Source organism: Hippopotamus amphibius, chromosome 6 (assembly GCF_030028045.1).
Source record: "Hippopotamus amphibius kiboko isolate mHipAmp2 chromosome 6, mHipAmp2.hap2, whole genome shotgun sequence".
NCBI lineage: Eukaryota > Metazoa > Chordata > Mammalia > Artiodactyla > Hippopotamidae > Hippopotamus > Hippopotamus amphibius.
This window is the reverse complement of record NC_080191.1, coordinates 27,521,154-27,534,609: the sequence shown is the minus strand read 5'-3', so window position 1 is coordinate 27,534,609 and position 13,456 is coordinate 27,521,154. Positions and strand designations below refer to the sequence as shown.

The window sequence follows — 13,456 nt, the reverse complement described above, 5'->3', positions numbered from 1 at the left end:
TGTGTCTGGCCCCTTATCCATAGCTGGACTGTGCTGTTAAACACCTTTGGTATCGCTGTCAATATTAGTCAGCTTTCTGAAGCACCATAATTATGCTTCTTATGGATGATCTGCTGATGTTAATATCATGGTGTTGTTTCTGACCGGAAGAATATGGATGGAAATGCTTGATAATTATAATCTGTCTCTTGTATCTAGTTTTCAACCACATATTCTCAGTCCTCTTATAAATGAAGCTTATTCTAAACTCGTTTCCTTTTGAACTCAATCTCTGCTTGTAGTCCACTGTCCCTCATGTTTCACGTTCTATCCCATTCTCTTTCACCCTCCACCTCTCCTGTTTGTCAGAGGCTTCTCTCCTTTTCCTGGTACCAGGAAGAATTCCGTGATAAGTAGAAAAGGGACTCAAGTCTTTAAAACATCTCTAGGCTAAACCACTGCTTGCACAAAGCCACTGCTAAGCATAGCCTCTTTTTAGTTGGTTACTATAGAGACAAATGACATTAGATGGAGTCACGCTTGACAGAAGCTAGGCAAGTAAGCTTCCTGAGATTGGTGGCCTTATTATGCAGGGTTATTTAGAAAAGGTAGAAAACTAGAAAGGATGGGAAGGGGAAAGGTTTCACAAATGAACTAATAGGTAATTAATCGGTAGATTTCATTGGTAGAATTTATGTCTGTTAAGGCCTTGAATCTGGCATACAAAGAATCTATCTCCAGATAAGCTGAATATGATTACATTATGATTTTTTTAAATAACAGCTATATTGCTATCAACATTTGTATACAAATTTTTGTGGGGGACATATGTTTTCATTTTCCTGGTATATGCTTACGAGTGGAGTTGCTGGGTCATATGGTAACTCCTTATGAGGAAGTACTAGACTGTTTTCCAAAGTGGCTGCACCATTTTACATTCCCACCATCAATGTATAAGCTATCTAATTTCTCCACATCCCCACCAACACTTTCTGATTATAGCTATGGGTGGTGTGCAAAGTGGTATCTCATTGTGGTTTTGATTTACATTTCCCTGATCGCCTAAGTTGTTGAGCATTTTTCATTTGCTTATTGGCCATTTGTGTATCTTCTGTAGAGAAATGTCTGTTCAGCTCCTTTGGCCATTTAGAAAACTGGGTTATGATGAACCCAGTGACAAGACAAGAATAAGGATGCAGATGCAGAGAATGGACTGGAGGACACAGGGTTGGGGGGGCAGGGGGTGAAGGGGAAGCTGGGACAAAGTGAGAGAGTAGCATAAACATATATATACTACCAACTGTAAAATAGATAGCCAGTGGGAAATTGCTGTATAACAAAGGGAGATCAACTTGATGATGGGTGATGCCTTAGAGGGGAGGATGGGGGGGAGTCGCGGGAGGGAGGGGATATGGGGATATGTGTATAAATACAGCTGATTCACTTTGGTGTACCTCATAAGCTGGTACAAGAGTGTAAAGCAGTTATATTCCACTAAAGAGCTTAAAAAAAAAACAAAATAAAAAATTGGGTTATTTGTCTTTTTATGATTAGGTTGTGAGTTCTTTATATATTTTAAATAAATATAGAATATATAGTCTCTGATAAGAGACTTGTATTTACTGGTTTTGCAAAATTTTTCTCCCATAGTGTGGATTATCTTTGGATTTTCTTGGGGGTGTCTTTTGCATCACAAAAGCTTTTAATTTTGATGATGTCCAATTTATGGCCAATTGATGGCATAAGGATACAGACCAACAGAACAGAGTTGATTGTCCAGAAATAAACCCATACGTTTATGGTCAGTTCATTTTTGATAAGCATTCCAGGACAGGTCATTAGGGAAAGAATCATCTTTTCAAAAGTTACTGCTGGGAAATTGGACATCCACATGCAAAATTTTAAATTTGGATCCATATTCACACCATACACAAAAAATAATTCAAACTGGATCAAAGACTTAAATGTAAGGTGCTAGAAGTATAAAACTCTTAGAAGAAAACATAGGGATCAGTCTTCTGTCCCTTGATTAGGCAGTGTTTTTGAGAAATGATAAAAAGCACAAGCAAAAAAAGTCAGTGAAAGTGGGGTGTTTTTTCATTTATTTGTCATCTTTAATTTCTTTCCACAAAGTTCTGTACTTTTCACAGTGTAAGTTTTATACTTCTTTTGTTAAATTCATTCCTAAGTATCATATTCTTTTTGATGCTTTTCTAAATAGTATTACTTCCTTAATTATATTTTCGTATTCTTCATTGCAAGTATATAGACATACAGTTGATTTTTAAAATTGATTTTGTATCCTTCAACCTTGATGAACTCCATTTGTTAGTTGTAATTTTTAGTGGATTCCTTAGGGCTTTATGTAAGATCATGGCATCTGCAAACAGGGATAGTTTTACTTCTCCCTTTCACTTCTGGATGCCTGTTATTTCATTTTTTGCCTAATTGTCCTTCCTGCAACCTCCAGTACAGTGTTGAATAGAAGCAGTGAGAGTGAACATCCCTGTCTTGTTTCTGATCTTAACAGGAAATCATTCAGTCTTACGTCAAGAATGATGTTAATTCTGAGATTTTTGTAGATATTTATCAGATTGAAGAAGTTCTCTTCTGTTCCTGGTTTGAGTGTTTTTTCATGAAAGGTTGTTGAATTTTGTCATATGTTTTTCCTGCCTCTATTGAGATGATCATATGCTTTTTGTCCCTTATTCTATTAATATGAGGATATTACATTAATTGATTTCCAGATGTTATACCACCAATCTTGGATTCCTGAGATAAATCTCACTGGGTCATGGTTATATAGTCCGTTTTATATATTGCTGGATTTGGTTTGCTAGTATTTTGTTGAGGATTTTCAAATGTGTAGTCATAAGAGATTTTGGTCTTTAGTATTCCTGTGATGCCTTTGATTTTTGGTATATGGGTAATATTGCTCTCATAGAGAACGAGTTAGGAAGTGTTTCCTCCTTTTCTACTTATAAAGAAGAGTTTGTGAAGAATTCATATTTGATTCTTCTAATATTTGTTAGAATTCACCAGTGAAGCCATCTCTGTGTAGATTTTTCTTTGTGGATAGTTTTTAAATTACGAATTCAATGCCTGCTTATTTATTATCAGTCTATTCAGATTTTCTTTTTCTTCTTGAATCAGTTTTGGTAGTGTCTTTTTAGAAATTTGTCAGTTTCACCTAAATTATCTAATTAGTTGACATACAGTTGTTGTGTCCTTTTGTAATTCTTTGTATTTCTGTAAACTCATTAATAATGTCCCATCTGTGATTCCCGATTTTAGTGATTATTTTATTCTCTCTTTTTGGCTTGGTCAGTCTAGCTAAAATTTGTCAATTTTTGGATTCATTAATTGCTCTATTGTTCTTATATTCTCTGTTTCAATAATTTCTGTTATAATACATATTATTTCTCTCCTTCTGCTTGCTTTGGATTTAGTTTGCTCTGCTTTTTTCCCAGTGTCTTAAGGTGGCAGCATAGATTATTGATTTGAGATCTTCCCTCTTTTTTAATGAAGACATTTATAGCTGTAAGTTATTCTCTAAGTACTGTTTTAGCTGCATCCCATTAGTGGAAGTAGGTTGTATCTTTATTTTCTTTCATCTCAGTGTTATCTAATTTCTTGTTGTCCAGCCACCTGTTCGTTGCATGAATACCTTTCTGTACTATCTCTGACAAGTGGACTTTCCACTTTTGCTTAAAGATTACTTTGAAGAAAAGTTTATTACTTTGAAGAAAAGTTTATTACTTTGCAAGGTAGCTCATTCCTTTTTAGATACCTCAAGGTTTCCAGCAGTTGCCTGTAAAATTCTACATGTAGGTCTCAGTTATTTCTTTTGACGCCACCCCAAATAAGTCTAATTGTTCTTCCATAGGATAGGTCTCTAAATACTTAATAATTACTATTTTCTCGTCTCTAAATCTTTGTTTCAGGCTAGTCATAGCCTATGCAATAAACTGTTCTTTAAGTGGCATTATTTCCATGTCCTTCATTATTTGTTTACTTTCTTATTAGTATTTCTTTTAAAATTTGATATCTCAATGTACATATTTATGCTCTACATCAGGAGTCAGCAACTTTTTCTGTAAAGGGCCAGATACAAATATTTTAGATTTTTTGAGGGCCATTCAGTGTCTGTCACAACTACTTGACTCTGCCATTGCAGTGTGAAAACAGCCATGGACAATATGTAAATGAGAGCATGACTGTGTTCCAAAAAACTATTTTTACAAAAACAGGTGGTTGGGCCAGATTTTGCCCACCGAACATAGTTTGCTGACTCCTGCTCTGGATGTTATCTAAGCAGTGCAGAACTTAGTCTGATATTATCTTCACTTTCAAGTGCTGGTCTTGCCTTAATGTATTTTTTAGATTGTATTGAAATATTCTGAGCAGAAGTTGGATATAAATCTCATTTATGCTCTTCTGTAGGCAAGGTGGTTTTTTCCCCCCTCTGGGCTTTTTTAAAGTTTTTTTTTCTTTACCTTTGATTTTCTTAAGTTTAAATCATATGCCTAGATACGGTTTCGGTTAGTGTTCTTCCTGCTTTATAGTCTCTGAGTTTTCTCCATGGTTTGGTGTCTAACATTAATTTAGGGAATTTCTCATTATTGCTTCAAATATTGCTTCTATTCCTTCTCTCTTTCTTCTTCTTGTATTCCCATTACATACACTGCATGTATGTTACACCTTTTGTAGTTGTTCCATAGCTCTTGGATATTCTGGTCTGTTATTTTCCATGTTTTTCTCTTTCCTTTTCAGTTTTGGAAATTTCTATTGACTATCCTTATTCTCAGAGATTCTTTCCTTAGCCACATCCCCTCTACAAATGAGCCCATCAAAGGCATTCTTCAGCTCTACTGATTTTGATCTCTAGAGTTAATTTCTTTTTGATTTTTTTCTTAGACTTTTAATCTCTCTGTTTACAGTATCAGATACAAATGTTGATATTCAGTGTGAGAACCTGATAGAGCTCCTGGAGGTAAAACTCACAAAAGTGTGTATACCCACCTCCTCCCTGACTGGGTTCCTAAGAAATTTTTAATTCTCACGCGGAGCCTCCAACAATTTGTCAGGTACTGTTCAGGGTTTCCTATCCCAGCATTGGTGCCCATGGAGGCTTCTGCTCTGGTAGGTTATAATTCTCTCTTTCCAATTTTGGGGGCAGCAGTTTGCCCTGTGATCTCATTTTTTTGATGGATCTTACAACAAAATTGTTGATTTTTCAGTTTGTGTAGGTTTTCACTTATTTAGGATGGATGAGCAACTTTCTAAGCTCTTTAAGTGCTGGACCAGAAACCAGAGGAGCTCACATAGCTTTTTTCCTATGTTTTCTTCTATGAGTTTTATAAGTTTTACATTTTTCATTTAGGTCTTTAATTCATTATGAGTTAATTTTTGTTTTAAATGTGAGATATGGAGAAATATTGATTTGTTTTTTTCTTTTTGCATAAGGATATCCAATTTTACAGCACCATTTGTGAAGCAGATTATCCTTCCTCCATTGAATTGCTTTTGTGTTTTTATCAAAAATTATTTGACCGTCGGGCTTCCCTGGTGGCACAGTGGTTAAGAATCTGCCTGCCAATGCAGGGAACATGGGTTCGATCCCTGGGCCAGGAAGATCCCATGTGCCGTGGAACAACTAAGCCCATGTGCCACAACTACCGAGCCTGTACTCTAGAGCCTGTGAGCCACGACAATTGAGCCCATGTGCCACAACTACTGATAACCCCACGCCTAGGGCCCGTGCTCTGCAGCAAGAGAAGCCACAGCAATCAGAAGCCCGTGCACCACAACAAAGAGTAGCCCCCACTCACCGCAACTAGAGAAAGCTAGTGTGCAACAATGAAGACCCAAGGCAGCCAGTAAAGAAATAATAAATAAATAAATAAATTTATTTAAAAAAATTATTTGACCTTATATTTTTGGGCCTATTTTTGGACTGTATTCTAGTCCATTGTTCCTTCTGTTTGTATCTTTTCTCCAATACTACAAAAAATTGATTACTTCAGCTTTGTAGTAAATCTGGAAATTGGATCATGTGAGACCTACTTTGTTTTTTGGTTTGATTCTTCTGTTTTCTTTGCTTCTCCATATAAACTTTAGAATCACCTTGTCAATTTCTATAATAAGGAAAATCCCACTAGGATTTTGTTTGGACTTGCATTGAATCCATAGAGCAGTTTGGGGAAACACCTTTAAAGTTTTGAGTTTTCAGTTCATTCCATGAACATAGACTATCTCTTGATTTGATTACATCATCTTTGATTTCCTTTATCAGTGTTTTGTAGTTTTTGCACACAGATCTTGCACATCTTTTTTAAGATTTATAACCAAATATTCATATTTTGGGGTAATATTATAAATGTTATTTTTAAACTGCAATTTCTAATTGTTTTTTCCTAATATATAGAAACATAGTTGATTTTTGTTTATTGACTTGCACCCTGCAACAATGCTACACTTAGTGGTTTTAGTACTTTTTTGGTAGGTTATCTGAAATTTTCTACATAATCGTATTTTCTGCAAATATAAACAATTTTAATTTTTCCTTTTCAATCTGTACATTGTTTATTTCTTTTCCGTGTTTAATTTCACTGGCTAGAACCTCCAGTATGATTTTGAATAAGAGTGATGAGAGCAAATCTCCATGCCATGTTCTGATCTTGGGGTTGAGGGTAGGGATGGAAGTAAGCATTCAGCCTTTTATCATTAAATCTGTTAGCTGTAGGATTTTTGTAAATACCCTTTATCAGGTTGGAGACGTTCTCTCTGTTCCCTAGTTTTCTGAGAGCTTTTTTTTTCTTTCTTTTTAATCATGAATAATTGTCGAGTTTTATCGAGTGTTTCTTCTGTATCTGTTGAGGTGGTCGTTTGCTTTTTCTTCCTTAGTTTGTCGATATGGTGAGTTGTAGTGATTAATAGTTGAATGTTGAATTAGTCTTGCATTCTCAAGGTAAACTTCACTTAGTTATGATCTTTTACCATTTGATTTGGTTTTATTTTTTGAGGGTTTTTTAATGAGGGATACTGGTATGTAGTTTTAGTATACCTTTATCAGTTTTTGGTGTCATGATAATGCTGCCTTCATTAAATGAGTTAGGAAGTGTTCCTTGTTTCTCTCTATTTTTGAAAGTTTTGTGTATAATCAGTATTATTTCTTCCATAAATGTTTGGTAGGATTCACCACGAAGTCATCTCAGCCTGTAGGTTTCTGTGTTGCATCATCTTTAACTATAGAGTCAGTTTTCAAAGTCAGTACAGGATTTTGCAAGTTATCTACTCCTTCTTAGATGAACTTTGGCAGTTTATGTATTTAAAAGAATTTGACCATTTCATCTAAGTTCGGACATAGAGTCGTTCATCGTATTTCCTTATTGTTAGTTCAGTGTCCTTACGGCCTATAGTGAAGCCCCCTCTTTCATTCCTGATATTTATAACTTGTGTCTCCTCTTTTTTTACGTTGATCTGTCTAGCCAGAGGTTTATCAATTTTTATCAACGGTAGTTATTATAATTATTCATTGTGTACCATATACCTTTTAAAGAGCTTTATATTCTATTTGAATATCCATGAATCTATTAAGTATTTTCTATTGTTATCATTTTTTTTATAGATAAATAAACTGAGATCTGGGTATACAGGCATACCTCAGAGATACTGTAGGTTCAGTTCCAGACCACTGCAATAAAGCAAGTCACGTGAATTTTTTGGTTTCCCAATGCATATAAAAGTTATGTTTACACTATGCTGTAGTCTATTAGGTGTGCAATCGCATTATATCTTTAAAAAGTACATACCTTAATTAAAAAATACTTTATTGCTGAAAAATGCAAACCATCATCTGAGCTTTCAGTAAGTCATAATCTTTTTGCAGTTGGAGGGTCTTGCCTTGATGTTGATGGCTGCTGACTGATGAGGGTGGTAGTTGCTGAAGGTTGGGGTAGCTGTGGCAATTTCTTAAAATAAGACAGTAATGAAGTTTGCTGCATCAGTCGTCTCTTCCTTTCACCAGTGCAATGATATTTGAGAGCATTTTGCCCACAGTAGAACTTCTTTCAAAATTGGAGTCTGTGCTCTCAAATCCTGCTGCTTTATCAACTAAATTCTAAATCCTTTGTTGACATGTCAACAATCTTCATAGCATCTTCAGCAGGAGTAGGTTCCATCTCAAGAAACCACTTTCTTCGCCCATTCATAAGAAGCAGCTCCTCATAAAGTCTTATCATGAGATTGTAGCAATTCAGTCACATCCTGAGGTTCCACTTTTAACTCTAGTTCTCTTACTATTACCACTACATCTGCAGTTACAGTAGTAACAGATCACTGATCACAGATCACCATAAGAAATATAATAATCATGAAAAAGTTTGAAGTATTGAGAGAATTACCAAAATGTGACACAGGGACACGAAGTAAGCAAATGCTGTTGGAAAAATGTCACCAGTAGACTTGCTCAACCCAGGGTCACCACACACCTTCAGTTTGTAAATTCGCATAGTATCTGTGAAGTGCATTGAAGCATAGCTCAGTAAAATAAAGTATGCATGTATTTGGAAACTTGCCTACAATATGACAGCTAGAATGACAGATCCAAGATTCAAATCCAAGTCTAGGTAACTTCAAAGCCTTTGCTTGTGACCAGCTCTGCTTTATCGATTGGTATAAAGGATGACTCAAAATCAGACAATACTTATGAAGAGAATCCTCTCCTTCACGCTGTGACTGGCAGCAAATGTTTCATTTTCATCATTGGTCTGTAGTATCTACCGTTCGCTGTCTTTGGACTCATCTCTGTAAATAGCATATAGTTCAGAACTTATTATCGTAAGATCTCTGGAGATCTGTTTGCTCCTTCTGAAGTTTAGACTGCTCAGTGAGGGTACCTACCAAGGAGAGACAGAAAATTTGGGGACTCTGTCTGCCACACAATACTCAATAACATATTAGATTTTCAGAATGGAATCTCCCAAGACCTTCCAGTGAATGGATACCTGAAGCAGCTGTCCTGATGCCATCCGTTTTTGGTAGAGATAAAAAGCTTGACTCTATAACCTTCCCTTTAAAATACAGGAATTTATTTAGCTTCAAAGTTATAAGAGACGGTTTCAAAAATAAAAGCTAACATAGCTTGCTTGTGTCCTTAGGTCTGACAGTGACTGCTGTAAAAGACTCAGGAGAATGGAATTTGGAGGCTGGGGCCTTAGTGCTTGCAGACGCAGGCCTTTGCTGTATCGATGAGTTTAATAGCCTCAAAGAGCATGACAGAACCAGCATCCATGAAGCAATGGAGCAGCAGACCATAAGTGTTGCTAAGGCTGGGTAAGAGTTTCTTTTCTTTAAAATGTATGGGAATAGTGAGATTAGTTAATATATGATTATGGGAAAATGTGAACCATATTGAACTGCAATGTTTGGTCCTCTAAGAGACTATCAGTTATCACCCTTCAACACAGTTTTCCCATGGAGATGTATGAAGAAGTAAAAATGAGTTGTGAGGAGAAATAAGGGAAGAATGAAGTGTAAGTTGATTTAATTCTTAGAGAAAACTTATGAAGAGCTTTCAATGCAGCATTCAATTCATCCTCTCATTCAATAATTGTGTGTCTACTGTGGGCATAGTACTGCTAGGAATTTTTGAGATTTGAAAAGAAAAAAATGTAATTTCTGCTTTTGATAGCATTCTCCTTAGATATCCTAATGGAAGGTTTATCACTGCATATAGAAACCTAAATAATATATATTAGCATAAGATGAAGTACTTGCTGTGACTCAAGGGGGCTCAGAGGTTGAGGTATGTGAGTCTCTGGCTCCATATGACCAGTGAGGAGAAAAATTAGGTAGGTTCAGATACAAATCCATTCACCCAGGCCCTGAAGTGGTTATGGGAAACTTATCTGGTTACCATTAAGCAGGTTGCCGGCTCTTCCAACCAAAGAACAGAGCCAGAACTCTCTCAGCCCTAAGGCTCCTATTATAGATATGAGGCCGGCTGATCAGACAAATAGGGCTGCCAGCAGAGTCTTCAAACAGTAGTTGGTACTTGGGAGCCAGGCAGACACTAGTGGATAGGGATTCTGTGAGATCCATACATACACTCACAGCAGAGGAAAGGGAAGAGGGCAGTAAGAGAAGGAAAATGATACAAGAAAAAGCTAGGCAGAACCATTATCAAATCTATTCATTTCACTGAGTATAGAATCATTCAGAGCCTGCCATATGCCATGCACTGGGCTAGGCACTGAGAAGTACGAAGATGGTTACACCACCATCCTTGAGGTATACACTATTTTGTTGGGAAAGATTGAAGAGCGGCAAAGGGATAAGTCATTAATAAAAGTGTTATAAGAGAACATACTTTAAAATAATTATACTGCTTCTGAATCCTTTATCGGGAAATTAGAGATATAGTTTACTAAGTGTCTTCAAGGCTACTTTCTCTTCTCATTATGTCTCCATTTAATTAGCACCTTTGCTGGTTGGTGGAATCTATGGTTTATTTTGATATACCTTTTCAAGAGGCAATCTGGGACATTTTGAAAGATTCCTAAATAATTAACCCATACATCAGGGAAACTTGGGACAAATGCTGTGAATCTGTTTTAGAAAGGGAGAAAATTAGCTGTGCTATATGATAGGCTACAGAATAAATGTTCATAAGTGAATGTATTTGATTAACCATTCCTACTGCCTTACCCTCTGCTAAGTGTGAATTAGTATGAACCTTTTGTGCTATATCTATAAGTACGTCCTAAGTTCCAAAAGAAATATTCCTGTAGCTGACTAAACAGTGCACCCACAGGTTGGACAGTCTTGTCATAGCCATGAGTACGTTATGCACTGGAACTGTGCTTTTCACACTATTTGTGGTGAAGGACCAGTTTTACTGTTTTTTTTTTTTTTCAGTCCTTCACAGAGCAATATTTTTATAAAATAAAATAAAAATTATTTTTTAAATGAAATAAAAAAGCAAAGCATAAAAAACATAAGCCTAAGTTCCTCTTCCAGTTAGGATATAGAAAGCTGTAAGGGCATGTCACCCTTATCCTAAATGAAAAAAATACAGATAGCCCACAAAAGTTGTAACTTTCCGACCATATGAGAGAGCTGAGTTTACAAGGAAATCAAGGGAACTCAATTCCAAAGTGTGACAAGCCCCTCCTAGGAGAGATGAGACACATAGACCGTTCACCTTCAACAGAGCATGAGAGGAACTAGTGGCTGTCATAGAAGCAAATAAGAAAGAACTAAAAATTTTTACATTCCCCAAAGTGCAAGTGTGGGATAGCATATCAGTTTAGAATAACTGGGAGCCCCAAACGCAAGGGGAGTTTTCACTTGTAAGCCCTTCTCCACGGGTCTTCACAGATGCTCACAAGAAAAACTGAGCAGGGCAGCAGACTAGAGAGACCCTCTTCTGCCCTCATCAGTCACGCAGACCTGAGGGGTATTGCTGCTGGGGACTAGGCACAAAGCCCTGCTGCTTCCCCAGACACGTTTCTCAAATGAAGCAAAATCTTTAACTCACTGCGGCCAGGGCAACAAATCCTCTCATCTCCGGGGCCTCAAGAGGAAGGCTAGAAGTGAAAAAAACCCTTCTGTCTCAGGAGGAGGTTAGAGAATATTCCTTCCTTCCCCTCTGAAGGAGCCAGGCAAAAAGGTGCTGCTTTTGGCAGGAAGTAGAAACAAAAGCCATCTTCTCCTAAGGGAAGGGCAGGAAAATCTCTCAGGTCCAGGATGCTGACCCAATATAAAGCAGAGGTCTGAACCACTGGGAAAGGGAGAGAAAGACCCCTCCTACCTGAGAACCACCACAGATGCATGGCTGGGTTCATGTCTCAGGTGGGAGGGACAGGAAGCCTTACAACTCTCTGGTCTGTCCCCTCCAAGAGCAGGTACACAGCATCTGCCTAAGACCAGGAGACCAAGAACCATCCTGGCCCCCAAATAAGCCCTACACCAGTAACAAGCAATAGCAGTCTGCTGCTGGGGATGGCGGTGGCATGAGGAATGAGACCCCGCTGGTGCAGGTGTGCAGTGGCTGCTGAGAGCTGAAGGTAGAGCGGAAACTCTGAGAGTAATCTTCCAGCTCTGCACCATAATCCCCACAGTAAGCACAGGCTAATGACAGCTCAACACAGAAAGAATTTGAAGTCTGTGGTGCGCTGAGGGTAAAAATCACAACAGCAGTGCCAATACCCAGGCCAACAGTGATGGCCTTACACTATACATGAAGTGGCATGGTATTATTTGAAGGTAGACTAATCAATTAAAGATGTAAACGTAGAACAACCACTAGAAAATAAGAGACAAAACTAATAAATGAGTTGTGGAGATAAAATGATATCATAAATAATCCAAAAGAAATCAAAGAAGAAATAATCCAAAAGAAGAAAAGGGGAAACAAAGAATACATGAGACAAAGAGAATACAGTTAGCAAGATGATTGATTGATTGATTGATTGATTGATTTGGGCTACATCAAAATTTAAAACTTCTGAGCACCAAAGTATGCAATAGAGTGAAAAAATAACGTGGAATCAAAGAAAATATTTGTAAATCGTGTATCTGTAAAGGAGTTAATAACCAGAATATATAAAGAACTCCTACAACTCAGCAACACAAAATAATCAAGTTAAAAACTGGACAAAGAACTTGAATACACATTTTTCCAAAGATGACATACAAATGGCCAGTAAACACATGAAAAGATGCTCAGCGTCACTAATCATTAGGAAAATGCAAATCAAACACAATGAGATGTCACAGCACAAGTGTTAAGATGGCTACCATAAAAACAAACAAAAACCTGAAAAGAACAAGTGTCAGTGAGGGTGGGGAGCAATTGGTCCCCTTGTGGATTATTGGAAATATAAAATATAAAATGATGCAGCCACTGTGGAAAATAGTTTTGTAGTTCAGTTTCACTTTTGCAAGATAAAGTTCTGGAGACTGGTCTCACAACAGTGTGAACATATTTAATGCTATTGAATGTACACTTAGAAATGGTTAAGATGGTGAATTTTATGATATGCATTTTTAAAAAATAAATTTATTTATTTTTATATATTTATTTTTATTTACTTATTTAATTTATTTATTGGCTGTGTTGGGTCTTGGTTGCTGCACATGGGCTCTCTCTAGTTGTTGCGAGCGGGGGCTACTCTTCGTTGTGGTGCGCAGGCTCCTCACTGTAGTGGCTTCTCTTGTTGTGGAGCACGGGCCCTAGGCATGTTAGCTTCAGTAGTTGCGGCACATGGGCTCAGTAGTTGTGTCTCACAGGCTGTAGAGCACAGGCTCAGTAGTTGTGGCGCATGGGCTTAGTTGCTCTGTGGCATGTGGAATCTTCCCTCGGCAGGGCTCGAACCCGTGTCCCCTGCATTGGCAGGCAGATTCTTTACCACTGCGCCACCTAGGAAGTCCTACATTTATTTATTTATTGGCTGTGTTGGGTCTTCATTGC

At 37.3% G+C, this 13,456-nt stretch overlaps 1 protein-coding gene across 2 annotated transcripts in view; it reads left to right on the top strand.

The window, feature by feature from the left end:
- MCM9 (minichromosome maintenance 9 homologous recombination repair factor) overlaps positions 1–13,456 on the top strand; it is a 76,570-nt gene that overhangs the window by 37,725 nt on the left and 25,389 nt on the right. For both annotated transcript variants that reach the window (XM_057738435.1, XM_057738434.1), the window contains one exon: positions 9,141–9,315. In XM_057738435.1, coding sequence (XP_057594418.1) covers positions 9,141–9,315 — 175 coding nt within the window. The remainder of the gene's footprint in view (positions 1–9,140; positions 9,316–13,456) is intronic.